Genomic DNA, 27,317 nt, shown 5'->3' with positions numbered 1-27,317 from the left:
CTAAGAGATAGCCAGTTTGTTCGAGTTGGACTTCGAGGGAAGTTCAGAATGTGGAGTGTGCTTTCACGCAGACCGTGGGTCTAACGAGCGAGTAAAAGACAATTTCAGGATGAGCTCGAATGGTCACGTGCACATTGGACTGGTTTAACTGTAATGGGCCCTTTTATTTTCTTTTGCCTATTAACTGTTTGATAAAGCGAAAATTTGTAAATATACTTCCTCCATAATTTTATGCAATGGATGACCAACTGACAATTCTGTATGGGTGGCGTTTACACAGCATTCACTCAAATTAAGGTTTGTTTAATCAGAACAGCACGATGCTCCTGTTTGGTTGAACTCTAAATATACAGACCCTAGGCGTATAATATTTTGAAAGGTGGCCTCCTCACCATTAAGTCCCGTGGCTGTTAGTGGAGCTAGCTGGCGAGCCAAGTTTGTGTACGAGCCCAGTGAGGGGGTTACACAGAGTAACACTAAGATGGCAGATAGCTAAATTTTTCACGCAGGAAACAGCAAACAGCGACAAGACATGGTCATAGAACGTCGAAATTCCCAGCTTTTGGGAGGATGAGGGTGAGAGACGAAAGAAAAATCGACATTGATAAACAGCAGTTTCTGCTTCAATCCTTTGTTAGTTTTCTTCCTATATAAGGTTTATGAATATTAAAGCAGGCCTTGCAATTAAAAACTAGAGTGGCAGCTTGCCAAAAGGCGTGTGCATGGCCGGCATGATTCTAAAGCCTGATTCTCCAGATAATTTCTAAAGAGAATCTGAATACTAGCATAACATCCTGCCACGGGCGCTCACAGCTGAGCATTTAATTTTATATTGACTATTTCACATTGAGTTAAGAGTCAGATCTAGTCTCCCATTGCCAAGAAATACACAATGCATCGAGTTCAGGCTCTGTTGCTAAGAGACGTCCTTCTGTATGCCCCAATATGCTCAACACTAATGCCCTTCTTGTTAAAATCTTACTATTCATTGCTGGCAATTTCCAGTTTTTGCATCTTACTCTGAAAATTCAAATTGTTGTATTCTGCTTGCAGCTGGAGTACAACAGTAGGTGCAATAACAGATAGTCTGGCCTTTGAAAACTATCATAAAGACACCAATAAACTAAGCATATGTGACAGTAGAAAAAAGGCACGGATTCCAAGGCAAGTGGAGTGGAACCAGGTTAATGAAGGCGTGGGCCATTCCAAAGGGGCAAGGTTCCATGACACTGAATCTCCAGTAACCAGACCGGCAAAGGGATAACTTTCCCAAAGGCTTCAGCATTCTCCACAAGGATTGAACAGCTCAGTAATCGCTGAGACACAGTCATTGAAAAAATTCAGCATAGAAACAGGAACTTTGGCCCATCTGGTCAATAACGAATCATTTAAACTGCCTAATCCCATAGACCTGCACCCAGTCTCTGTATACCTCTATCATATCTCCCCCTAATCTTCTACATCCTATGGGGTATAATTCTAGGAAACCTATTTAATCTTTCTGTATAACTCAGGTCCTCAAGTTCTGGCAACATGGTTGCAATTTTTTTCTGTATTCTTTCAACCTTATTTACATCTTTGCTGTAGATAGGTGACCAAACCTGCACAAAATACTCCAAATTAAGGCTCACAAATATCATATACAACTTCAACATAACATCCCATACTTTGATTTATGAAAGCTAATGTGCTAAAAGCTTACTTTACAACCCCATCAACCTGTGCCACCACTTTCAATGAATTACGGAACTTGTAACTAGATTCTTGACTTCCTCGATGCCAGACCACAGTCTGCGTATCTGAAATAAAATCTCCTCCTCTCTAACAACATTGGCATACCTCAAGGTGCGTATTTAGCCCACCACTCAAATCTCTATACACCCACAATTCTGTGGCCAGGCACAGCTCAAATGACATTTATAAATTTCACAGCCAGCAGAATTTCAGGTGGTGACGTGAAGCCGTACAAGAGCAAGTAAATCAGCTGGTTAAGTGGTGTTGTAGTGAAAACCTTGCACTCAACATCAGTAAAACTAAGAAATTGGTTGTGGACTTCAGGAAGGGGAAGTCAAGAGAATACATACCTGTCCTCGTCGAGGGATCGGAAGTGGAAAGGGTGAACAGTTTCAAGTTCCTTGGTATCAACATCTCTGAGGATCTATCCTGGGCCCAATATATTGATGCAGTTACAAAGGCGGCACAACAGTAGCTATATTTCATTCGGAGTTTGAGGTGATTTGGTATGTCACCAAAGACACTCACAAATTTCTATAGACGTACCATGGAAAAGATTCCAACTGGTTGCATCCCTGTCTGATATGGAGGGGCCACTGCACAGAACCAGAAAAGACTACAAAAAGTTGTAAACTCAGCCAGCTCCATCATGGGCACCAGCCTCTCCAGCATCCAGGCCCCAAAAAAGCAGCATCCACTATTAATATAAAGTTTTTATGTATCGCAATATAGTGCTGCAGCAAAACAACAGATTTCACAACATATACCAATGACGTTAAACTTGATTCTGATTAAGGAGAAAGCAGTGGCTCAGATTATTGCAGCAAGAATAACTGCAAGGTTATTAATGCTCACTATTACCATGGGGTAAACTGGACAGTAAATTCCAGTGTCTGTGTGTTATATGAGGAAACAGTAAAACTACTGTCAGTTTCACCTCGCTCTTCCGTGAACTGGTCTCCAAGAGTAAACTAATTTGGTTTATTATTGTTAAAGTACTGAGGCACGCTGGAAAAACTTCTATGCCATCCTTACAGATTATTTCATCACATCAATACAAGGAGGTAGTATAAGGGAAAAGTAATGCAGAATATAGTATTACCATTCCAGATAAAATGCAGTGGAGACAGAGAATAAAGTGCAAGGCCATGGCAGGATAGTGAGAGGCCATCTTGTCGTACAAGAGGGCTGTTCAACAGCCTTATAAAAGTGCAAAAGTAGTTCTCATTAAGCCTGGCAATAGGTGCTTTCAGGCTTTTGTTTCTTCTGCCGGATTGGGGGGGGGGGGGGGGGTGTGAAAGAGAGACTGTCTGGGATTACTTTGACTGTTTGACCGCATGAGTACATTGAGGGGAAGCTGGCTTCTGTGATGTACTGAGCTGTTTCCACAGCTCAGTACAGTTTCTTACTGCCTCAGGCAGAGCAGTTATCATACCAAGTCATGATGCATCTGGATAGAATGCTTTCTCTGGTGCATCTGCAAAAATCAGAATCAGCTTTATTATCACCGGCATGTGACGTGAAAGTTGTTAACTTAGCAGCAGTTCAATGCAATACATAATCAAGCAGAGAGAGAGAGAAAAAAAAATAATAATAAAATCAATTAGTTATATTGAATAGATTTTTTTAAATGTGCAAAAACAGAAATTCTGTAAATTAAAAAGAGTGAGGTAGGGTCCATTTAGGAATCGGATGTCAGAGGGGAAGAAGCTGTTCCTGAATCGCTGAGTATGTGACTTCAGGCTTCTGTACCTCCTACCTGATGGTAACAGTGAGAAAAGGGCATGTCCTGGGTGATGGGGGTCCTTAATAATGGATGCCGCCTTTCTGAGACATTGCTCCCTGAAGATGTCCTGGGCACTTTGTAGGCTAGTACCCAAGATGGAGCTGACTAGATTTACAGCCTGCTGCAGCTTCTTTCAGTCCTGTGTAGTAGCCCCTCCATACCAGACAGTGATGCAGCCTGTCAGAATGCTCTCCATGTTACAACTATAGAAGTTTTTGAGTGCACCTGTTGACACGCCAAATCCCTGCCAACTCCTAATAAAGTATAGCCGCTGTCTTGCCTTCTTTATAACTACATCAATATGTTGGGAACAGGTTAGATCCTCAAAGATCTTGACACCCAGGAACTTGAAGCTGCTCACTCTCTCCACTTCTGATCCCTCAATGAGGATTGGTATGTGTCCCTTCATCTTACCATTCCTGAAGTCCACAATCAGCTCTTTCGTCTTACTGATGTTGAGTGCTAGGTTGTTGCAGTGGCACCATTCCACTAGTTGGCATATCTCACTCCTCTACGCCCTCTCGTCATCACCTGAGATTCTACCAACAATGGTTGTATCATCAGCAAATTTGTAGATGATATTTGAGCTATGCCTAGCCACACAGTCATGTGTACATGGAGAGTAGAGCAGTGGGTTAAGCACACACCCAAGGTGCGTCAGTGTTGACTGTCAGCGAGGAGGATATGTTATCACCAATCCGCACAGACTGTGGTCTTCCAGTTAGGAAGTCGAGGATTTGGTGAAGGTCAACGAGGAAATGCAGAATTTCTTAGTTTCTGAGGAAGCAGAGGTGCTGATGTGCAAATGGATTTCAATGTTAAATCTACACAAGGTTTTGGAGCCTGTTGTTCTTTCAATATCTCAACTTTAGGCCACAAAACAGTGCAAAAATGACACAAGGTCACAATAAAGACAGGAAAAAGACTATTATAGAGTACCTTTCACAACTTGGGACTTCTCAAGCTATCATGCAGATCACAGTTTTAATACATATAATGCAGTAGCCAAGCTGAGCAAAGTTGCAAAAAACAGCAAGATATTTGCCTTAGAGATGTTTGTTCAGTATAATCCTTGGCTAAGACACAATAACATCACTCCTCTTCTCTTAAACAGTGCACAAAACCATTTCTATCCATGGGTCCGTGATTTAACATTGCAACAATAAACATTAGTTATAGAGGAAGGTAACAGTTTTTATCTTTTAAAAGAATGGAGTCCGAAGCTTAAGTCAGAGTTGCCAGTGCCACATGCTGAAACACAGCTGTCTGCCACAATGGGAACAGGTACTTCTCTGTTTTGTGTGGTAACGTTTCTTCCTTTTACATTTCAGTCTAGATATAGATGGAACAATATAGATATCTTTTTATATTTTTGGTATAAATGTGAAGTGGTCGCTGCTGTATTTTATTCTACAACAGCTTAAAATAGATCTTGAGGGTTTTTTTTAAAAGTTAATTCAAGGGTAGTTACATAGAAACTGTTTGTTACAACAGAATATTATCACAGATTACTACACAGTCAATACGTAGAACATTGTTCAATGCATCAGGTTCTGCAATAATCTGAATTGGAACAGCAGGTTATGTAGGACTTTACTCCAACTTCCGGACAAGGCACAACCAGGTGGGCTTTTCTAACTATGAAAATAAATTGCAAGTTAGTCAAGATGGATATTCAGTGCTTCAGGAAATAGACACATTTAGATGCAGTACCACCACTAACAATTCGCTGATCTGGTAAATCACAAGCTCTGTCTATACTGCCTGACAAAGCACCTCTAATCCAAAACAACCCACTCAAGAATGCCTGAAGTTCGGGAGTTGGGAAAAAATGACTGCACTAATTGACTTATTGGTGCTCATTAACTCCTGAACATGCAGATTTGCAATTATGCTGTTAAAATAGGGATCACTTTTCCCAAAGTCTGAACAACTAATGTTCCTAAAGGTAGATTTATCATCTTGGAGCCACATCTCTGTTGTGGGCTTTGCAAAATATAAACTGCTACTTAGGAACCAGTTGATCAGCTTCAATGAATACGCAGACTGGCCCAATGAAGGAAGTCCATGAATGGAATAGAAAATCTTTTAAACATGATCAAAAGCATCTTTGGGTGGATTACAATAAACTATATCACTGAAGGTATGAAAATGGGGTTAACAATAAACATCCTCAAAATAATCATCACTCCCAGCCTGTTCCCGTCATCCAACTCTTCCCATCAACATAATCAATATTACATAAATCTTATTAAACACAGTCAACATCTGTTGCTGTACAATTGTCAAGGCTCCAATCACCTTGCTTTTTTAGAGAAAAGCAAAGTTTGGGAAATACATGGCTTCCTTAACTCATTGCAAACTATTCACCAAGGGAGAGGCTCAAAGACAACAGAAAATCAATTATTCTGCAATAGCAGCTTCAGTTTAAAAATAATTTTGCTAAGTTTCACAACAGGAAGCAAGAGGAACCTAGCATCTGGATAATATGATTCTGCACCAGAAAAGTAGGATGTTAAGTCGCTAAACATATGCAATTTCATTTCACCCTGTTCCCAAACATACACTTTAAACAAACTAATAACACAGTATAGAAGCGAAGCTCTGCCAACTTGGCAGAGAAGGCTTAACACCACCAGAAGATTGTGCTACACAAACAGGGGTACGGAATAAGAAAAAAAATGTGAAAATAGGTGGTATTTATGGAGATAAACAGATAGATATTTCATTGATCCCAAAGGACTTGAAAGACTGCCAATTCAGCACTCTAAACAGAGGGCAGAAATGCAGATGGGATGAATGGGGCAAAGGTCAAGTAAGAGAATACTCAATACGTGAAAATTTGTTTCGTACACGATGTGGATATTTTATCCACAAGAACAGACTACAGACTGATAGACATCTTGCTCTCGAAATAAGATTCTATGTATTGGTAAATTAAGAAATCTGAAAAGAATAGTGAAGCAAAGGCAACTTTAAAGAAAAGTAAGGATTTGAAAGCTTGGGAGTGGCTCTCTCTAGGATTTTTGACGCTTTGAGTCAAGATATACACATCCAATCTCCAATATTAGTTTTTTAAAAATTTGCATTTAACAACATACAATTTTACACGTTAGGGTAATGCACCCAAACGATTATTTGTTAGAAACTAAACCGCAAAGGCGTACGTCCCTTCTTAAAAATCCCATGGACAGATTTTAGTCACGTCAAATTCCATTCCCATATGGTCCAAACCCTTGAGATGATGCGTTGCTATAAAAGGAGCTACAGCCTTTCAACTTCCCGACTTTGCAATTCATTGATTCAATTTGTAAATAATAGGCGGTTTTCCACTTCACTACATTAGTATTCCTTGTACTAATGGGGAGAGGAATAGCCAGCTCAGCCAATGTCCCAACGAGAGAGCGCCCCGGGGCTCTTGTGTCAATCCTTCCTTCAAACAGCTCACTATACAACCCCCGCCTTCTGTGGGTCCCACGGGACTCTGGATTCGGGCCCAAGGTTGTAATGGAAAACATGAACGCCGCGGGGCATCAACCAGCGACTACCGCCGGCTTCGGGGCCCTTACCTGCACTCATCTTCAACCCACCGCCGCCCTCTCATCGCGTCTGCCGGGCCGGTCCCGGCGCTGCGTGCTACGTCATCACGCAGACCCGCTCGCGCCCCCTCCCTACCCCCCTTCCTACTCACCGCGCATGCGCTGAGAAGTACACGCCAACTCGGCACCAGTCCGTACAAACACTGGGGGAACTCTGCGGGGCGGGCAGCGTGTATGGGGAACAAGTACAGTTAATGTTTCCGTCCGAAACCCTTCGGCAGGACTGGATGGGAAAAAAAGCTGAGGAGTAGATTTCAAAAGTGGGGGGCGGGGAGAGAGAAACACCAGGCGGTAGGTGAAACTTGGAGGTGGGGGAGATACAGCAAAGAGCTAGGACGTTGATTGGTGGAAGAGACCAGAAGGCCATGGAAGAAAGAAAAAAGGGGGGGAGGAGGGCACCAGAGGGAGGCGATGGGGGGCAAGAAGATAACACGAGAGTGGGAAATGGTGAAGAGGGGGGCATTACTGGAAGTTTGAGAAATCGATGTTCATGCCATCAGGGTGCAGGGGCCTTTGGCCAAGGAGTTCAGGTTCCCTGGCTGCCATCACAGATGTCCCACCTCTCCTGGAAGTTCCGGGAGTCTCCTGCATATTGATAGTGGCTTCCTGATGCCCGCAAGTTATATACAATATCCCGGAAATCAATTTTTTTTGAGAGCAAGAGAGAGAGAGAGAGCGAGCGCCACGGCAGACTGTTCCAAAAAAAAAGAAAATATAAAATGTACATTACCCCAGACTACACTAAAGTGTACCCCTGCCTAATAGGGGTCAAAAATAATGACAGTGTTGCTCGCTGCACTATTTGCAACAGTGACTTTTCTATTGCCCATGGTGGGTTAAGACTGTAAAAGACATGTTACATGTGAAAGACAGGTAGGTGAGTTTAACAGGTGTCATTCATTCATTAGCATAGCTAATGTTTAAACTAGCTGGCTAGCTGCTAAGGAGCTACTCTATTGCAGACATCCTACCTCTCCCGGAAGTTCCGGGAGTCTCATGCAAATTGATGGAGCGACCTCCCTGAAATGAGTTTTTGCAGGGTGGGATGTCTGCCATCATCTTATTTTTACTATGGATGTCCAGACCCTATACACCTCCATCACCCACCAGGAAGTTCCCCGTTTCTTTCTGGACACCAGACCCAACTGGTTCCCCTCCACCACCACTCTCCTCTGGCAGAGCTAGTCCTCACTCTCAATAATTTCTCCTTCGGCTCCTCCCACTTCCTTCGAACAAAAGGAGTAGCCGTGGGCACTCGCATGGGTCCCACCTCTGCCTGCCTGTTTGCCGGCTACCTGGAACACACTCTGTGTTCCAAACCTACGCTGCTGAGTTCCTCCAGCATTTTGTGTGTGTTGCTCGGATTTCCAGCACCTGCAGATTTTCTCTTGTTTGTGATTGGATTTCACACTCCAGTCCAGTTGGTGGCGGTAATGCACCGATAAGATGGACTGCCAACCGCCATTACTAGTCAGAAGAAGAAGCGCCCACCAATACTGTGATGTTTCAGTGGAATCCCCTCTGTACTCTGATGCACACAAGCCGGGGCATTTTAGCCTAGCGCCTGTCCATTCCAGATACTGGATTTATTTAGTAAGCCTTCTGGGCGCTGCTTCCACACATAAGGAGAGCAGGACCGTACACAGTGCTCCAGGTGAGGCCGTACCTCACAGAAACAGCAGCTGCCTCCACAACAGGAAGCACAAAGAGCCTTCAAATTGCTTCAGTTCCACAATCAACAAAACCTCAAAGCTCTGACATTCAGAAGGTGGATCAGTGGAGTCACAGACAGGACTCGCTCTGCCAGTAATACTGGTTCAGTCTTGATCTCTGGTGCTGCATACTCTGAGATTGCGTGCTTTTCATGTGGGCTGTACCTGGATGTTTCCTGGTTTATCCCAAAGCTGGCGAGGGGGATTAGTAAGTTAACTGTCTACTGGTGTATTGCTCCTCGTCTTTACGTGAGCAGTTGAATCTAGGGAAAATTAATGATAATGCTGGGCTAAAAGATAATAGGGGGAAAATTAGTGAGGGAATGGGATTGCAGTATAAACCTGCGGTCTTGGTGGCCTACATTACCTCCAGTGTCATAAGAATATACAGTAAAGCACTTCTATTCTCTGGACTCAACCCGCCCATCAAATCCGTCTCTATTTCCAAGGGTCTATTCACTATAAACCTTGACCCTGCTCCTCAAATTTCCCTTCCTGCGTGTTATGTTGGTTCTCTGTCCTCTGATACAGTTCTCCTCCATCAAATCTGCTGGCATCAGAGCTCCTAAAGGACCAACCCTGGCCCCCTTCATCGTCAGACCTGGCTATTCCTCTCCCCGTTAGTATAAGGAATACTACTTTCATAGTGAAGGCACCCTTCAGTGGAAAACCGACTATTACTTACCAAATTGAATCAATGAATTGCAAAGTTGGGAAGTTGAAAGTCTGACTTCTTTTATAACAACGCATCATCCCAATAGCACACGATTTTACGTGTTAGGGTAATGCACCCAAATGGTTATTTGTTAGAAAGTAAACCACAAAGGTGTAGTCCCTTCTTAAAAATCCCATGAACAGTTTTTAGTCACGTCAAATTCCCTTCCCTTACAGTCCCTCTCCTTTCATTGCCCATTTGTTTCATAAACCAATCAGCAAAGGATTAGTGATTCTACACGCATTGAACACTTTGCACTAAAGTGGACTTTTGTTTGGTTCTAATTGTGTTTTCTTGCTGTTTATATGATATTAGGTACCAGTAATGCTGCTCCAAGCAAGTTTTTCATTGTGCCGCTGCATATGTGTACTCGTGCATATTACAATGAACTTGCCTTTGACCTTGTGAAATGTTACACCCTCTCAAGTATTACCCAGAAATCCCTCTTGATCACTTTGTCTGCCTTGACACAATACCGAAATGGCTCATACCAAGGACACTATTATGACAACCAGTATGAATGTGACAGAGCAGATCCATTCCCTACCCCTCCCACACCCTTTCTTCTTGACCTTTGACCATAATCCTCCAATTGCCAGCGAGCTGGATGGGATTGTACTCACTGTTCTTAACCATCCAGTCATTGTCTTAGTTAAGCCCATCACCTGTACCGGGGCAGAGGCTCACCACAGTAGAAGCTCACCACAGTACTCTGTCTTGGGCGAGTCTCTCAAGTTGTCCCCAAGTGTAGTCCATCATACGTCTTCTAGGCGAACATATCTTCTCTCCCAGGAATGAGGTCCTTGGAGTCTCTGTTGGTGTTTCTGTAGCTCTGGGTTGTTACAGGACGCGATTGGTAGCTCCATGCCCAACCTCCTTCCTTTCGTAGCTGGGTTTGGGACCATCCATGGCAGAGTTAGTCATAGCCATAGAATCACTGCTAATAAATTGACTTCTCACATCCATAACCTTTGGTGCCCTTCAAGATTCTTCCCTTGACCCTATCCTTTTTCTAAACAAAATCATCCAAAACACACGATAAGTTTTTACGTGTACGTTGGTGAGCATCTCACAATCTCTGGATGAAGTATTAATCAGCATCTAGTACTAGATGACTGAAACATTCCCTACAGGCAAACATAGGGAAACCAAAATCCATGACATTTGGCCCCATAACAAACTGCCTTCCCAGACACTAACCCCAGCTGTCTGAAACTTGAAGCAGACTACAGACAATCTTCTTTGACCCTCATATCCAATCAGGCAGCAGCATCAACCAGGTGCCCTTTTGTCATGACTTCTACAATATCAGAATATCTAAAAGCGCTTCACTTTTGAAATGCAGATTTTGTTTTGATCGATTTGCCACATCAAGGTCATGTAATCAGCTTTTTGATAAATGACTGGGTAATCTGTTTCACTGAAGTTAGTAAGGAGGATGATTTCCTAGGATCAGAATTTAGCAGCTTAGCTTCAAGCAGCACAATTTCTGTGGTTTCAGATTCACTTTCCACATTTCCTAATGATAGAGAATGCAGCCATTCAGCCCATTTTGATAATGCCACACATAGACCAATCCTATCCTCTCACTAATTTTCCCTCTAACCTATTCTCCCCACATCCCCATCAATTTTACCAACACAGTATGGACAAATTACCTACCAGCCTATACATCTTTGCGAGGTAGGAGGAACCAGAGTACCTCTGGAGGAAACCAGCAGTCATAGGTGTTGTGTATTTAATATTTGTGTAATATTATAAATATATTGTTTGATTAGGCATTCTTTGTTGTTTACATAATGCATAGCAGGTTATATGTAAAAGTACGTAAATGGCATACGTTATCACGCCACCACAAGATACATACACACCTCGCTTAAAGTACGAAGTTAGACTTACATTTTGGACTTCTGTCATTTCCTTTGGGTTAGTTTTTATGTTTTGGAGTTACAATGTATAACAGGGAGAACAGGCAATCTCCAAACAGGGAGAACAGGCAAACTCCAAACAGGGTTGAACTTGAGTAGGATGGATGAACGCATTAATGCCTTATCCAAAATTCACCTCCTGTCAAACAAGTGATGCACACTCCTTCATCTCTGCACTGAAGTGAGAGGTAAGGTTTGTGTTTCAATCTTAGGAGTTAGCCTTAATCCAGTTCACCAGCAGTGTGTAACTAAATCACATTTGATCTAGAAGTAATAATATACAGTGATCAGCTGCATTTGATGCCCTATCAGCTAGATTTGTTTCCTAGGCTCCCATGGGAGTCAACTTAAACCAGCAACAGGTGACCAATATTTGCAATGTTCAAAGTAAATTTATTATCAAAGTACATATTCACTCACCTGCACACCTGCTTATTAATGCAAATATCTAATCAGCCATTCCTGTAGCAGGAACTTAATACATAAAGGCATGCAGACGTGGTCAAAAGGTTTTGTTGTTGTTCAGACCATACATCAGAATGGGGATGAAATGTAATCTAAGTGACTTTGTGGAATGATTGTTGGTGCCAGTCAGGGTGGTTTGAGTATTTCAGAAACTGCAGGTCTCCTGATTTCATGCACAACAGTCTCCAGAGTTTGCAAAGAATGGTGTGAAAAATAAAAAAAGTCCAGTGAGCATCAGTTCTGTGGGTGAAAATGCCTTGTTAGTGAGAGAGGTCAGAGAAGAATGGCCAGTGGTTCAAGCTGACAGGAAGGCAACAGTACCCAGATAACCACGTTACAATGGAGGTGCACAGAAGAACGTCTCTGAATGCACAACATGTTAACCCGTGAGCTGGATGGGTTGCAGCAACAGAAGGCCTCACAGGATTCCACTCCTGCACCTAATAAAGTGGGCGCTGAGTTTGTTATCATACACTACCCTGAGATTCATTTTCTTGGAGGTGATCTTAGTAGAACAAAGAAATACAATAGAATCAATCAAAAACTCCAAGATCATTTGAGGCTCCAAGATATGACAACTAAAGATTATAACAGCTATCTATATGTCCTTTGTAAGTTGAGCTATTGTCACACACAGCATTTCTTCGGATACAAATATCTGAAAGGACAGACCAAATGGTTAAAACGAGCATTCCGGAAAACCCCATTCTTCAACAATACTATTATAAACTCAGGATGCGCTTCGTATGTAAATCTGCAAAAAAGTGGAACATTTAATTTTAAACAGATTTATTTTCCAAAGTCCAGTAAGTTTCCTCTTCCAGACCCTGCCCCTCATCCACAGTGAAATGTCCCAAAGCTCCTCATAGAGTCACACAACACAGAAACAGACCCTTCGGCCCATCAAATCCATGCTGGCAAGAAAGCTCTCATGTACACTGATTCCATTTTTTACTCAAATGAGATAGGAATCCAAGCTACATAAGGACAGGAAGGCACATCTAAAGCGATGGTTTATCAGAGGAGAAATATTGCCAATCAACAGGGGAAATTGTTGATGCTCTAATACACACTCAGGCCAGGCTGTGAGACAGCGGAACGACACAGCGCAGGCCGTTTATAGACCAATGCAAGAGTATGCATATGAGGTTTTTAATGGAATACGTTCAATCAAGGGATGCAGGTCTCCTTTCCATCAGAATTGGATTTATAGTTGTCATGAAATTTGTTGTTTTTGTGGCAGCAGTACAGTGCAATATATCGGCAAAGGTAATGCACGGTGAGATTTGATCACACGCACAACATTCATCTGTGAAAACAGTCTACCATTTAAACACCCACCTACCCCTGTGGACTCCACAGAGCTGCTGCCTTTAAGTGAGAGAACCCAAAGCATGTTTTGATACCCAGCAGCAGTCTCCAGGCTACAAGGAGCTTCTAAATGCGAATTAATTAAAACTGTGCGAAAGTTCTTCTACATTTGTTTGTGGGAGCTGTGGGTTTTTCTTTTCCTTCTTCCCCTGAAGACGTTCTGCTGACAGTGTCTCATCTCACGCTGCTGGGTGCCTGCCTTGTGTTTCTGTTCCTGCCTCTTGGTCACACACGGTTCTGCTCTGATTCCAATTTCACTAAAGCACTTGTTGTTCCAAGTGACCTTGTCCTCAATGTGAGAAGAAAATGCAGAACATAGAACAGTACAACACAGAATGGGCCCTTCCGCACTTGACTGGCAACAGTGCTATTTCAAACAACGTAGCTTAGCACTAGATGCTACATCTATAAATGTATGAATAAAATGGGGTTGAACGTTTTATTCTTGCAAATACTCCTTATTATAACTAAACTATATTTTGGTTAAGGTGTCAAGATGGTTGTTGTGACTTGTCTAGTGTGGTAGCATAGTGGGTAGTGCGTGTCATTTTCAGCTTCCACCACTGGCTTGCAGTCTGGCAAAAAGGAGAGCTGAATGTGTAAGTCTCTCCCTGTCGGTACACAGCCTCTCCAACAGCAAGCCTCATGTAGAGCCTCTTCGCTGGCGACATACAGAAACTGATCTTTCGGACTCAGGCTGAACTACAGAGGACGGGGAGGAGGTCTGGCCCCTGCACATGTAGCACACAGGCCCACCGGTGTGTGGACATGCCCTGGTGCTCGTGAACCAGATCCCCAGCTATGGGTAAATAGCCCCACTGCCTTGTGGGGAGCCTCGGGAGAGACAAAGGCTACGGGAGTAAACCCAGACAGCAAATCCGGAGTGGAGCTCCTAAGGTGGCTGGACGTCATTGAACATCCTTCCGGCAGCTCCTGCAGCCAAGCTGGTGCCAAGCGTATTGCTTCATAAGCTTTCCTTTGGACTACAGTGGTGAGGCCGAGAGGGGGCTCTTGACGTCTGGGCATCTCGATCTCCATACCTTCCACCCAAGCTTATGATGATTATGATCATTACCCATTGTCCTTCGAGACAGACGGATGTCAACAAACTATTTTGGTTAAAAATAAGCCTATATAATCCTATTCTATGATCAATCAAAACCTTCCCTCTTCTACATAGCCCATGACCCTCCATTTTTCTTACATTCCATTCGGGTTTCTGTTCCTCCTAACATCAGGGAGGAAGTACAGGAGCCTGAAGACACACACTCAAAGATTCAGAAACAACTTCTTCCCCTCTGCCATCCAACTTTAGAGTGGACATTGAACCCTTGGACACTACCTCACTACTTTTTTATTTCTATTTTTGCACTACTTTATATACGTACTGTAATTCACAGTTTTCTTTTCTATTATTTTGTACTGCTGCTGCAAAGTTAACAAATTTCACAACATATGCCGGTGATGTTAAATTTGATTCTGATTCTGATCCCTGTGCCCATGTAAGGATCTCTTAAATGTCCCTATTGTACAGCCTTTACCACCACCCCCGGCAGATACCACTCTAGTCAACCATGCCAAAAAGAGTTAAAAGTATTGATTTTCAGAAACAGAGAACTCCAAGCAACAATCACTGTGTATGTTGTAGATTATAAACCATCCCCAGTTCTCTCTCCTTGTCTTGCAGAAGTGCAGATTCTTGTTCCAAGGTTTAAAACCCATCTAATTATTACCCACACACACCAGCAGAGAGTACAGGTGAACAAAAGGGGGACAGAAAGGGCTGAGGATAGATTTAGCATTAACAGTTATGGTGTAGTCGGTGTAAGCAAAGGGGCAGTCAGTGATTGAACAGCTGAAACCAAACGGTGTGACTCATGCAACCAACGAAAAATGCAAAGGTGGTACGAGGATTGTGGACTCCACGAAGAGGAAGTCGGAAGAACATGCTCCAGTCCTCATTGAGGGGGTCAGTGGTGGAAGAGGTGAGCAGCTTCAAGTTGCTGGGCTTCAGCATCTCGAAGGATCTTTCCTGGACCCAACACATTGATGCAGTCATGACAAAGGCACATCAGCAGCTCTACCTTGTTAGGAGTTTGTGGAGATTGAGTATGTCACCAAAGACATTTACAAATTTTGATGGATGTACAGTGGAGAGAGTTTTGACTGTTTGTATCACAGTGTAACAGTGAGGCTCCAATGCACTGAGGCACGTCACAACAACCATTTTGACACCAACTGAATTATGTACAGCTTCCTATTAAAGACAATTCTGTCCTTTTGAGACATGTCAACTTCTCAGCAGCTCTTTCTCCAGATCTACACCCCCTTCATTCTTTAAATGCTTGACACTCACAGTATTCATTACTGTTGCATTTACCACCACCCGCAGTCTGCACTGGCTGTCCTGTCTCCATATTCCCAGCCTTTATCTCCAGCCTGCTTCATCCCATTGTTCACCATTCTCTATTCCTACTTATGAATTCAACCACTTAGTAGAATTGATATACAGTAGGTGTAATCTCAGGCCATTACAGAGCACAAGGTATTTATTGCCTTTGACTTGTCAAACTGCTCTTCAACACTAAGTGCCTGCAAAGAAATTTCCTCTAACTAAGTGGGGGGGGGGGGGGGGAAGACATTTTTTCCATCCTTGTCATGAACTCTGGCATCTAAACACCAGCTCCAGCCTTTTGTGCTGAATCAGACTGTTTGGAACTTTGACACCATACTCAACATGGAGAGGAGATGCACACATCCATTCCTTAGCTATTTCAAACATCATTCATCTCCACACTTTCCTCTAGGCACCTGTCTTTGTTTTGTCAATTAAAGAAACCTGTCTTTATTTATGCCATGCAATGCTTTATGTTCACAGTGTTTCTGTCCTGCCGAAGGGTCTTGGACCGAAACGCCGGCTGTACCTTTTTCCATTGATGCTGCCTGGCCTGCTGAGTTCCTCCAGCATTTTGTGTGTATTGCATAGTGTTTCAATCGTAGTTTCAAACCTCTCTGGCTCTGCATTCCCTCCATTCCCAGGTCTCTTAAAGGTATCTGCACTCATATAATTCAGTATTTTCTTTTTTTCCAATATCCATCTCTTCAGTTACCAAGGACAAGTTCAGGAATGACTCCCTTAAACCTATCTCCCTGTATCCCCTTCCTCCTTTATTGGATGGTACTGAATTGATATACAGTAATTGTACCAAAGCATTAGACATCCTTATTTTCTTACTAACTTACTTACTGTCCATTACGCCACTGGTGTTGAGGGCAGCAATGAAGGTCCTCCATCTCTGGCGGTGTTCAGGGCTTCCTTCATCGTGTCAGTAGCCTCCTCTCGGTGTTCACTCCTGTCAGTCATAGAACATAGAAATCTACAGCACATTACAGGCCCTTCGGCCCACAATGTTGTGTCGACCACGTAACCTACTCTAGAAACTGCCAAGAATTTCCCTACTGCATAGCCCTCTATTTTTCTAAGCTCCATGTACCTATCTAAGAGTTTCTTAAAAGACCCTATTGTATCCGCCTCCACCACCATCGCCGGCAGCCCATTCCACACACTCACCACTCTCTGTGTGAAAAACTTGCCCCCGACATCCCCCTTGTACCTACTTCCAAGCACCTTAAAACCATGCCTGCTCGTGATTACCATTTCAGCCTTGGGAAAAAGCCTCTGGCTACCCACACGATCAATGCCTCTCATGCAAGTCCCAGGAGAAGACTCAGGAAGACCATCAATCTCAGGTGTAGAAGGACTCTTCATTGCTGTTTCCGTAACAGTTTTGTTTGACCAATCAGAGTTGTTAGCCCTGAGCGGAACCCCTGAACCTAGAGGGCCAGTGGGCCACTCTTATTCTGGCCTCTACCCTTTGACCTGTTTGGCTTGGGTGACCCTACCAAGAGCCAAAGAACAAAATCCTGACTCCAGCCATCATAGCTCTCTGGGTCATTGAGGTACACAGACCTTCAAACCCAACAACAAGGTTGTGGTGCTCTTGGAGGCTTACAGTATTTTCTTAGCAATATGTTAATAAACTTCCTCAGGGTGTTTTGTGACATAAAAAGTGTTACTGTTTGAAATGTAGTCACCTTTATAAAACGGTTCCAATTCCATCATCAAATCGGCTATGACACTCCTGTTGTTGGATGAATCACAGCTGGCGACGCGTCAGTTTACTGGAGTCAGATGGGTCACTTGGTTGAGTGACCTATCTCATGCAATGCCAGCAGATCTAAGGAGCTGATCGTTGACCTCAGACAGAGGAAAGAGGGCGAACGTGTGCCAGCCCACATTGGGGAATCGGCAGCGGAGAGAGTGAACGGCTCGGAATCCCTGGCTGTTGGATGACCAGTCCTGGGCCCAGCACATTGTTGCAACCACAAGGCGTGCACCTGCACCTTTACCAGATCCAACTTTCCATCAAACACTCTCACAAACTTCTACAGATGTACTATTGCAAGTGTTTTAATTAGTTGCATCATGGTCCAGCAGAGCAAATCAAATGCATGGGCAGGTAAGGAGTTGCAGAGAACGGTGGACATTAATGCATCCATCACGGTCACATCCCTGCCCACCATCAGTTGTTTCTACAGGAGGCACTGTCCCAGGAAGACAACTTCTGTCATCAATGATCCCCACCGTCCAAGCTGTGACACCTTCTCGCAGCTACTGTCGGGCAGAAGGTGCAAAAGCTTGGTCCCCACACCACCATGCTCAAGAACAGTTACATCCCTTCAACCATTCAGTTCTTGAAACCACGGGCAAGACTCTGATCACCACAGTTTAGCAGCAGTATAAACACCTTGACCACTTCAAGACCGAAGATTCTTCTTTAATGTCATTTCCAGTATGCAAGTGTAAAGGAGAATTAAATAATTGTTACTCTAAATCTGAAGCAGCACCAAAAAAAACACAATAAGATAAAGAACACAATAATTAAAAAACACAATAAATATAAATGCATAAGATAGCATTTTGTGTTGGTGCGTGGCCAAGTGGTTAAGGCGTCGGTCTAGTGATCTGAAGGTCGTGAGTTCGAGCCTCAGCTAAGGCAGCGTGTTGTGTCCTTGAGCAAGGCACTTAACCACACATTGCTCTGCGATGACACCGGTGCCAAACTGTATCGGCCCTAGTACCCTTCCCTTGGACAACATTGGTGGCGTGGAGAGGGGAGACTTGCAGCATGGGCAACTGCCGGTCTTCCATACAACCTTGTCCAGGCCTGTGCCCTGGAAATCTTCCCAGGCGCAAATCCATGGTCTCATGAGACTAACAGATGCCTATAAAAAAAAGTTAGCATTTATACATATCCATAAAGTGACTCTAGGCACAGGAGTGTTTATACACAAGGTGTCTGACAGGAAATGATAAAGTACCGGCAGTGGAGGGTGTGGAGGGGTGGGTTAGTGGGTGGAGATGCTAATCAGAATCAAGTTTAAAATCACTGGTGTATGTCGTGAAGTTTGTATTTTTGTGGCAGCAGTACATTGCAATACATAATAGCTCATAATATATACGTAATATATATATTTCTTCTCTTGTTACACAACATAATTAATCTATATATATATATTTTTTAATTTTGTGTTTTTTGTTCTGCATCGGATCCAGACAAACAATTATTTCATTTTCCTTTACACTTTTATGCTGGAAACGACAATCAATCTTGAATAAGAAGTTTATATCTAAAATACAATAAGTATGTGTGTGTATATATATATATATATATATATATATATATATATATATTTGCACAACTTATTTAATTAATGTATATATACTTATTGTAATTTATAGTTTTATTATTATGTATTGCAATGTTCTGCTGCTGCAAAACAACAAATTTCACAACATTAAAACTGATATTAAAACTGATTCTGATTCTGATCAATCTTATTGGTTGGGGAAAGTAACTGTGTTTGAGTCTGCTGGTCAATAATACGTTATAATTATACTTTATACTTTATTGTCACCAAACAATTGATACTAGAGCATACAATCATCACAGCGATATTTGATTCTGCTCTTCATGCTCCCTGGAGTACAAATCGATAGTAAATATTAAAAATTTAAATTATAAATCATAAATTGAAAATAGAAAATGAAAAGTAAGGTAGTGCAAAAAAACCAAGAGGCAGGTCCGGATATTTGGAGGTACGGCCCAGATCCTGGTCAGGATCCTTTCAGCAGTCTTATCACAGTTGGAAAGAAGCTGTTCCCAAATCTGGCCTTATGAGTCTTCAAGCTCCTGAGCCTTTTCCCAGAAGGAAGAGGGACGAAAAGTGGGTTGGCTGGGTGGGTTGTGTCCTTGATTATCCTGGCAGCACTGCTCCGACAGCGTGCGGTGTAAAGTGAGTCCACGGACAGAAGATTGGTTTGTGTGACGTGCTGGGCTGTGTTCATGATCTTCTGCAGTTTCTTCCGGTCTTGGACAAGACAACTGCCATACCAGGTTGTGATGCACCCTAGAAGAATGCTTTCTACGGTGCATCTATAAAAATTAGTGAGGGTTTTAGGGGACAGGCCAAATTTCTTTAGTTTTCTCAGGAAGTAAAGGCACTGGTGGGCCTTCTTGGCATCGAATACAATAGCAACACACATCAAAGTTGCTGGTGAACGCAGCAGGCCAGGCGGCATCTCTAGGAGAGATGCTGCCTGGCCTGCTGCGTTCACCAGCAACTTTGATGTGTGTTGCTTGAATTTCCAGTATCTGCAGAATTCCTGTTGTTCGTGTTTTAAAATATAATATAATAGCCTTTTTTTGTTCTAATTGTATTTTCTTGTTAAAAAACAAATCATGCATAATTTATGTTTAGTTTATATTTCTCACGTGAACACTGCTATTAATGCTGTATTGATGCTGCTGCAAAGTAAGTTTTTCATTGCACCTGTGTATTTGTGCATATGTTGATAAGCTCTAACTGTATTTTACACGAGGAAAAATTGTGATGCATCTCTGCATGACGAGAATATACACTCTACATGCATCCACCTGGAGCATCCTCAGTGGATTGACGATTATAAAACATGCATACATACATCATAGTTGCTACCGGTGAAACAATTCACCACCATTACAGGAGCTTCACCTGGACTTTGTGCACCCCCTGGTGGCTGAGTATGATTCCTGCAACATTAACTGGCTGCCCCATGTTTTTGGGAGGAATTAATGAAATTCAAGGTTCCTGCTCGTCCCCAATTTTCAAAAGGAATGAACTGTTTACTAGGGCTTTCGAATTTAATGCAATCTTTTTCTCCTTTGCAAAAATATAAATAAATAAATAGTTCAATTAAATTATGCTTTAAATGGTTCTGTCTCAATGGAAGAGTCATAGTCATAGAAAACAACAACACAGAAACGGGCCATTTGGCCCTTCTAATCCATGCCAAATGATTATTCTGCCTAGTCCCATCGACCTGCACCACAGCCCTCCATACCCCTCCCATCCATGTACCTATCCAAATTTCTCTTCAATGTTGAAATCGAACCCGTATCCACCACTTCCGCTGGCAGCTCATTCCACACTCTCACCACCCTCTGAGTAAAGAGTTTCCCCTCATGTTCTGCTTAAATATTTTACCTTTTACCCTTAATCCATGATCTCTAGTCATAGTATCACCCAACCTCAGTGGAAAAAGCCTGCTTGCATTTACCCTATTTATGCTCGTCATAAGTTTGTATACCTCTGTCAAATCTCCCCTCAGTCTTCTACGCTCCAGGGAATAAAGACCTAACTTACTCAACCTTTCCACATAACTCAGGTCCTCAAGTCCCTGCAATATCCTTGTAACTCTTATCTGCACTCTTCCATCTTATAGATACTTTTCCTGCAGGTGGGTGACCAGGACACCTTATAGAACTTCAATGCCTCAATATAACTCAAAAGTTGCTTGCATTTTGGTGTTACATGGTCAGAACATAAATTAGGATTGGCTTTGTTTTGATTTTAATAGGTAACATAAAGCTCAGTAAAAGACGCAGGAAGTAAGGGGTCCTTTCGGTCTGTTTTAAAGAATATCTATGTTTTTTTGTTGTAATTTTGTCCTATGAAATCATCGTTGAAAATTATGCTTTTTGTTATGTTTCTACTGACCAAAATAAATTTCATTCATTCATTCATTCACTCAAGGTAGAGAGAGGTTGGAAATATGGTCTCGGCTTAACTAGTTGATAAGGCAATTGATAAGTGTGCTATATAAAAATGGCATTGCACATGATAACAGTGTGCGATATAGGGATTTACAATTTGGTTTAACTGACTAACAAACAACAGAGAGTTAAGATAAATGGGTCATTTCCAGATTGGCAATTAGTAACTTTTGAGGTGCTGCAAAGATCAGGGCTGGGGCCACACCTAACTTAGTGACTGGAGTGAAAGGACTGAGTGTACGACAGCTAAATTAGAAACATAGAAAACCTACAGCACAATACAGGCCCTTCGGCCCACAAAGCTGTGCCGAACATGTCCTACCTTAGAAATTATCTAGGGTAACCCATAGGGTTAACCATGTACCCATAAAGGAGTGTCTTAAAAGACCCTATTGTATCCACCTCCACCACCGTCGCTGACAGCCCGTTCCATGTGCTCACCATTCTCTGCATAAAAAAACTTACCCCTGACTTCCCCTCTGTACCTACTTCCAAGCACCTTAAAATTGTGTTCTCTCGTGCTAGCCATTTCAGCCCTGGGAAAAAGCTTCTGACTATCCACACGATCAATGCCTCTCATCATCTTATCAATGCCTCTCAAATTCACTAATGTTACAAAGATAGGAGGGTTAGCAAGTTGTAAGGTGGGCACAAAGAGACTGCAGTAACAGTGGGCAAGATAGCAGATGGAATATAATGTGGGAAAATGTTAGGGTATCCATTTTGGAAGGAAGAATGAAAAAACGAATTATTATTTAAGTGGAGCGAGACAACACAATTTAATGGTGTAAAACTATCTGGAAGCCCTTATATGTGTGGAACATGGAGAGTTAGTATGACATAAGTGGTCATAGCATGGAAACAGAAACCTCTGGCCCAAATGGTCCATCCCAACCGAGATATCCAATTACACTCATTCCAATTGCCAGCATTTGGCCCATATCCTTCTAAACCATTCCCAACTCTGACAGCTCATTCCAATTACATCTACATTCTGTGTAAAAATAAACTTGCCCTCAAGTTCCTATTAACTCTTTCCCCCCCACCCCTTCATGTTAAACCAATGCCATCTTGCTTTTGATTCCACAATCCTGGGGAAAAGACTGAGTGCATTCACCTGATTTGAGCCCCTCATGATTTTATACACTTTTTAAAGAGCATCCCCTGGTCTCATACACTCCGAAACATAAGTATGTTGGTAAACCAAGTAATTAAAAACTCTTCTCATTGTTACTGTCAGGAAGGAGGTACAGAAGCCTGAAGGCACACACTCACCGATTCAGGAACAGCTTCTTCCCCTCTGCCATTTGATTTCTGAATGGACATTGAACCCGTGAATGCTACCTCTCTACATTTTTTGTTTTTATATTATTTCTATTTTTGCACTATTTTTAATTTAATTATTTAATATACATACATATACTCACCATAATCGATATACTTATTTAGTTTTTCTATATTATCATGCATTGCATTGTACTGTTGCCACTAAGTTTACAAATTTCACAACATATGCTGGTGATATTAATCCTGATTCTGATTCTGAATTAGAACATTAGAAACAGGTTCACCAATTGACTCTTCAACCTTCTCCACCTTTCAATAAGATTATGGCCTATCCATTCTTGTCCTGACCACTTTCCTGCTCTTTCCCCACGTCCCTTCACTCCCTTGAGTGTAATCAACAATGCTGCCTCCACAGTTCTCTGTGATAGAGAATCCCCTCCAAGAGAAGGATTCCATCTTCATCCTCTGAAACTATATTCCCAAGTACTGTACAAGATAACCCACAAGAGGAAGTATCTCTTAGCATCATTCCTGTTAATTCCCACCAACACTTTACATACTTCAATAAGGTCACCTCTTGTTCTTCTATACTCAGATAAGAATAAGCCTAACTTCTTCATAAGTCATTAGTCCATTCCTCCATCCCAGCAGTCATGTAGTGAACTTTCTCTGCATAACTTCCCATACAAATATCTCAAATATGGAGTCCAACACTCCAAGTGCAATCTCACAAGTGCTCTGTTAACTGGAACAAAAGTTTTCTGTGGAATCCAATGCTCTACATGCAATCACACATGTGCTCTGTAAACGGGAACAGAAGTTCTCTCTTTTAATTCTCCGGTGGGATAAAATGAACAGAGAGAAAGACAAGTGGAGAAACTTGATGCTGGAATCTGTAGCAACAATCAATTTGCTGGTGGAACTCAGCAGGTTAAGTAGGATCTACGTGGGGAAAGTAACAAGTCCATTCCTGCATCAGTCCCTTCCCTTGCCCCCCACAGAGACTGCTCGACCCACTGGGTTCCTCCAGCAGATTGTATGTTGCAAGTGGACGAAGCCATATTGTGCTCAGAGCTTGTGTTCCCCACAACCCGCTGGGTGTAGGGTACCACTCTGACCATGAACAACATCAATGGATTTTGTTTATGCACTGCGTACCCATCACTTGGAGGTATATGGGGTGTCCGGGGAGGGGTAGCGCCTCTACTGAAGGGGCTTGTAGTGTCCATCCTGGGATCCCCACTGGACACTTAGCTCTCACCTGTGTCTCTAACTAACAGTCTACATGCAACAACACCCCAGTACACTGCTTCAACAGGTGGGAGTAACCAGGTGAGAGTAGCTGGCGGCCTCGTACCTCAGTGAGATAGGGGCATGGCTGCCCTAGCATGCAAAGTCACCTCCGGCGGACAGGGTGGATGAGATCCTGCAGGTAGGGAGGTGTTACTGAAACACTCCGTGGAGAGCGAAGGGCATGACAAGGCACAGGAGACCTCATGGTCATCCACTGCAACCAAGGAAGACCCCAGTTTGTGACGCTTGTTCGTACCACTGGACCCAGAACTTCTGAGGTCGAGAGAGTGGACCTGCCCCAGGGCAACAGCTTCTCCACTTTAAAAACTCTCCTGAGCAGGTCGTCGTCGGACACAATGGACAAACACCACAGCTTTGTTATCTGTGCCAGATTTCCGGCGGAAGTGGCAGGTTGCTGGGCAGTAGACTGACCACTGGTCAGCGAGCCCCCCGGACTCCGGCTGGTGAGCAGGATGGCACAGTAGTTCCACAGTTCCACAGACGCAAGCTCAGCCCCGAGCTGTTTGTGTGGAGTTTGCAGGTTCTCTCATGGTTGGTTCACTTGGATCGTGAAGAGCACCAAATTTCTTGGTGTTCACCTGGCGGAGAATCTCACCTGGTCCCTCAGCACCAGCTCCATAGCAAAGAAAGCCCAGCAGCGTCTCTACTTTCTGCGAAGGCTGAGAAAAGTCCATCTCCCACCCCCCCCATCCTCACCACATTTTACAGAGGTTGTATTGAGAACATCCTGAGCAGCTGCATCACAGCCTGGTTCAGAAATTGCACCGTCTCGGATCACAAGACCCTGCAGCGGATAGTGAGGTCAGCTGAGAAGATCATCGGGGTCTCTCTTCCCGCCATTACAGACATTTACACCACACGCTGCATCCGTAAAGCAAACAGCATTATGAAGGACCCCACGCACTCCTCATACAAACTCTTCTCCCTCCTGCCATCTGGAAAAAGGCACTGAAGTATTTGAGCTCTCACGACCAGACTATGTAGTAGTTTCTTGCCCCAAGCCATCAGACTCCTGAATACACAGAACCTGGACTGACACCAACCTACTGCCCTCTACTGTGCCTATTGTCTTGTTTATTATTTATTGTAGTGCCTGCACTGTTTTGTGCACTTTATGCCGTCCTGCGTAGGACTGTAGTCTAGTGTAGTTTTTGTGTTGTTTTACGTAGTTCAGAGTAGTACCATGGTCCTGGAAAATGTTGTCTCGTTTTTACTGTGTACTGTACCAGCAGTTATGATTGAAATGACAATAAAAAGTGACTTGACTTGACATCGCCAAGGTGTAAGTGCTGGTAGGATGACTGGACACTCTGAGTGCAGCCAGCTTTTGGGAAGCCTACCAATGGGCATGCGTAGGGGAATGAGTAATAGATTAATAAGTAGGGGTAAGGGATTGCTTTGAGAGCCAGCATTGACTCATAGAAACAGCTCAGAGATAGACAAACCAAGTCCAAGCCACTCACATACACTAACCCTACGTTAATCCCCATTTTTCAATCTCCCCACGTTCTCATCAGTCCCTCCCAGATGTTCCTACTCACCCTTCACCTTTTTTAGCCAATCAATCCGCACATTTCTGGGCCAAGGGAGGAAAACAGGACATCTGGAGGAAGTCCACAGGGTCACCAGGAGAACCTGCAAACTCTGCACAGTCAGGAACTGAGGTCAGGATTGGAACCCGGGTCTCTGTCACTGTGGGGCAGCAGCTCTGCCCAGCTCTCTCCCACAGTGATGGAATTATCAGGCTGGGTGAGCTCCTGCTGTGGCGGTCGTCCATCGTGTCCGACCTGCGCGGGAGAGTTTTTAAAGTGGAAAAGCCATTTCACTGGGGCAGTTCCGCTCTCTCGATCTCAGAAGTTCGGGGCCAGTGGCACAAACAGGTGCCGCAGACTCCTTCTATTTCAGAACAAAATATGGAGTCAGGAGAGTCACAATTGGCCTCAGCATCCTTTCGTTAGGTGAGTGGAGAAGGAAGGAAGAAATTCTCTCCCTGGAATGACGGTCCCTGCTGGGAACCGTGAGGGATGAGGGTGAGACAGGACTCGCTTGTGAGGACTTCCATGGTGGAAGGTCCTGTTGTAGGTTCACAACGGCCGGCTGCTGCTGAGATAGTCTGCGCCTTCTGATCCAAGATCCTTCACTGAGTCAACACCTTGAGGGGAGTTGCGTGGTGGGGGGGGGGAGCTACTAAGGGAAGTCCCCAGGGGAGAAAATGTGTCTGGGTGGGTGTGAGGAACAGGGTCGGAACACTTAAAAGTATAGCAGAAGTTCAAAGTTCAAAGTAAAATTTATTATCAGAGTACATACTTGTCACCACGTACAAGCCTGGAACGCTTTTTCCTGCGGGCGTACTTAGCAAACCTATAGAACAGTAACCGTAAGCAGGATCAATGAACAACAAACTGTGCAAATACAAATATAAATAAACAGCAAAAAACAACGGGAGCATGAAATAACAGGATAAAGAGCCTTTTAAGTGAGACCATAGGTTGTGCGAACACCAGAAATAGGAGTGTAGTTACCCCCTTTTGTTCAAGAGCCTGATGGTGTGGGGGGGGGGTGGAATTAGATTAGATACGATGCGAGGGGGAGGAATCAAAAAGCGAGGCGGTGAGGGGGATTCTCCAGCATATACAATCAAAATACCTCCATTGCTCGAATGAGTCAAGGGTTCTACTACGAGGTTGTTAAATATTTACATAATTGGCGGCAGTTTGCTGATTCTTTGGACGACGGGGGTTAGATTGCGGCAAATCACCAGGCTTTAAGACCCAGTGGCGTCCAGCGTTGGGGCTGGATTGCCGTGCCATCTGGAGTGAGTTTCAGTCAGGCTCACTCGGAGAGAAGTTGGAGTTCTGCGGGAGGATCTGGTAAGGACAAGATTGCCATGTACTTGGATATTGTGTAGGACGTACCAGCCTACTGTCTTCTAACCCGCCAAAAGCGAGACTAAACTCTTTAACTTCTCTGAACTTTATCTGGTATTCCGATCACTTCAAGCTCTGACTTTAGGTAAAACCTCAGTGGAATTAATTATCTTTAAAAACTGTTTCTGTGGATTGCTTCGAACATTTTGGGTAATTTTTTTTTCAAATTAAACGAAGGGGGAGACGGGTTGGTTGAAAATGCACCGTGGGGTAAAAGTGTTTTATTCTGGCCGCGTTAGATTGTGGGATTTAGAATTAACCTGAGAGATGTGAGCTGGTTCTTGACGGCGGGCAGGCGGTATTCCCTGAATTATTGTCTCTCC

The 27,317-nt window shown here is 43.4% G+C and overlaps 2 protein-coding genes across 3 annotated transcripts in view; one reads left to right on the top strand and one right to left on the bottom strand.

Annotated features, from left to right (window-relative positions):
- The window catches only part of atp13a2 (ATPase cation transporting 13A2), a 94,754-nt gene extending 87,590 nt beyond the window's left edge, over window positions 1–7,164 (bottom strand). For both annotated transcript variants that reach the window (XM_072244938.1, XM_072244939.1), the window contains exon 1: window positions 7,090–7,164. In XM_072244938.1, the coding sequence (XP_072101039.1) occupies window positions 7,090–7,099 (10 nt within the window). In that variant the 5' untranslated portion in view covers window positions 7,100–7,164. The remainder of the gene's footprint in view (window positions 1–7,089) is intronic.
- A 19,617-nt stretch (window positions 7,165–26,781) lies between these two features.
- Window positions 26,782–27,317, top strand: part of mfap2 (microfibril associated protein 2) — a 40,454-nt gene continuing 39,918 nt past the window's right edge. The window contains exon 1 of the mRNA XM_072244958.1: window positions 26,782–26,937. The gene's annotated coding sequence lies outside the window, so the exon portion shown is untranslated. The remainder of the gene's footprint in view (window positions 26,938–27,317) is intronic.

This window comes from Mobula birostris, chromosome 27 (genome assembly GCF_030028105.1).
Source record: "Mobula birostris isolate sMobBir1 chromosome 27, sMobBir1.hap1, whole genome shotgun sequence".
Taxonomy (NCBI): domain Eukaryota; kingdom Metazoa; phylum Chordata; class Chondrichthyes; order Myliobatiformes; family Myliobatidae; genus Mobula; species Mobula birostris.
Note: the sequence above shows the minus strand (reverse complement) of the source record. Positions and strands in the feature narration are given on the sequence as shown.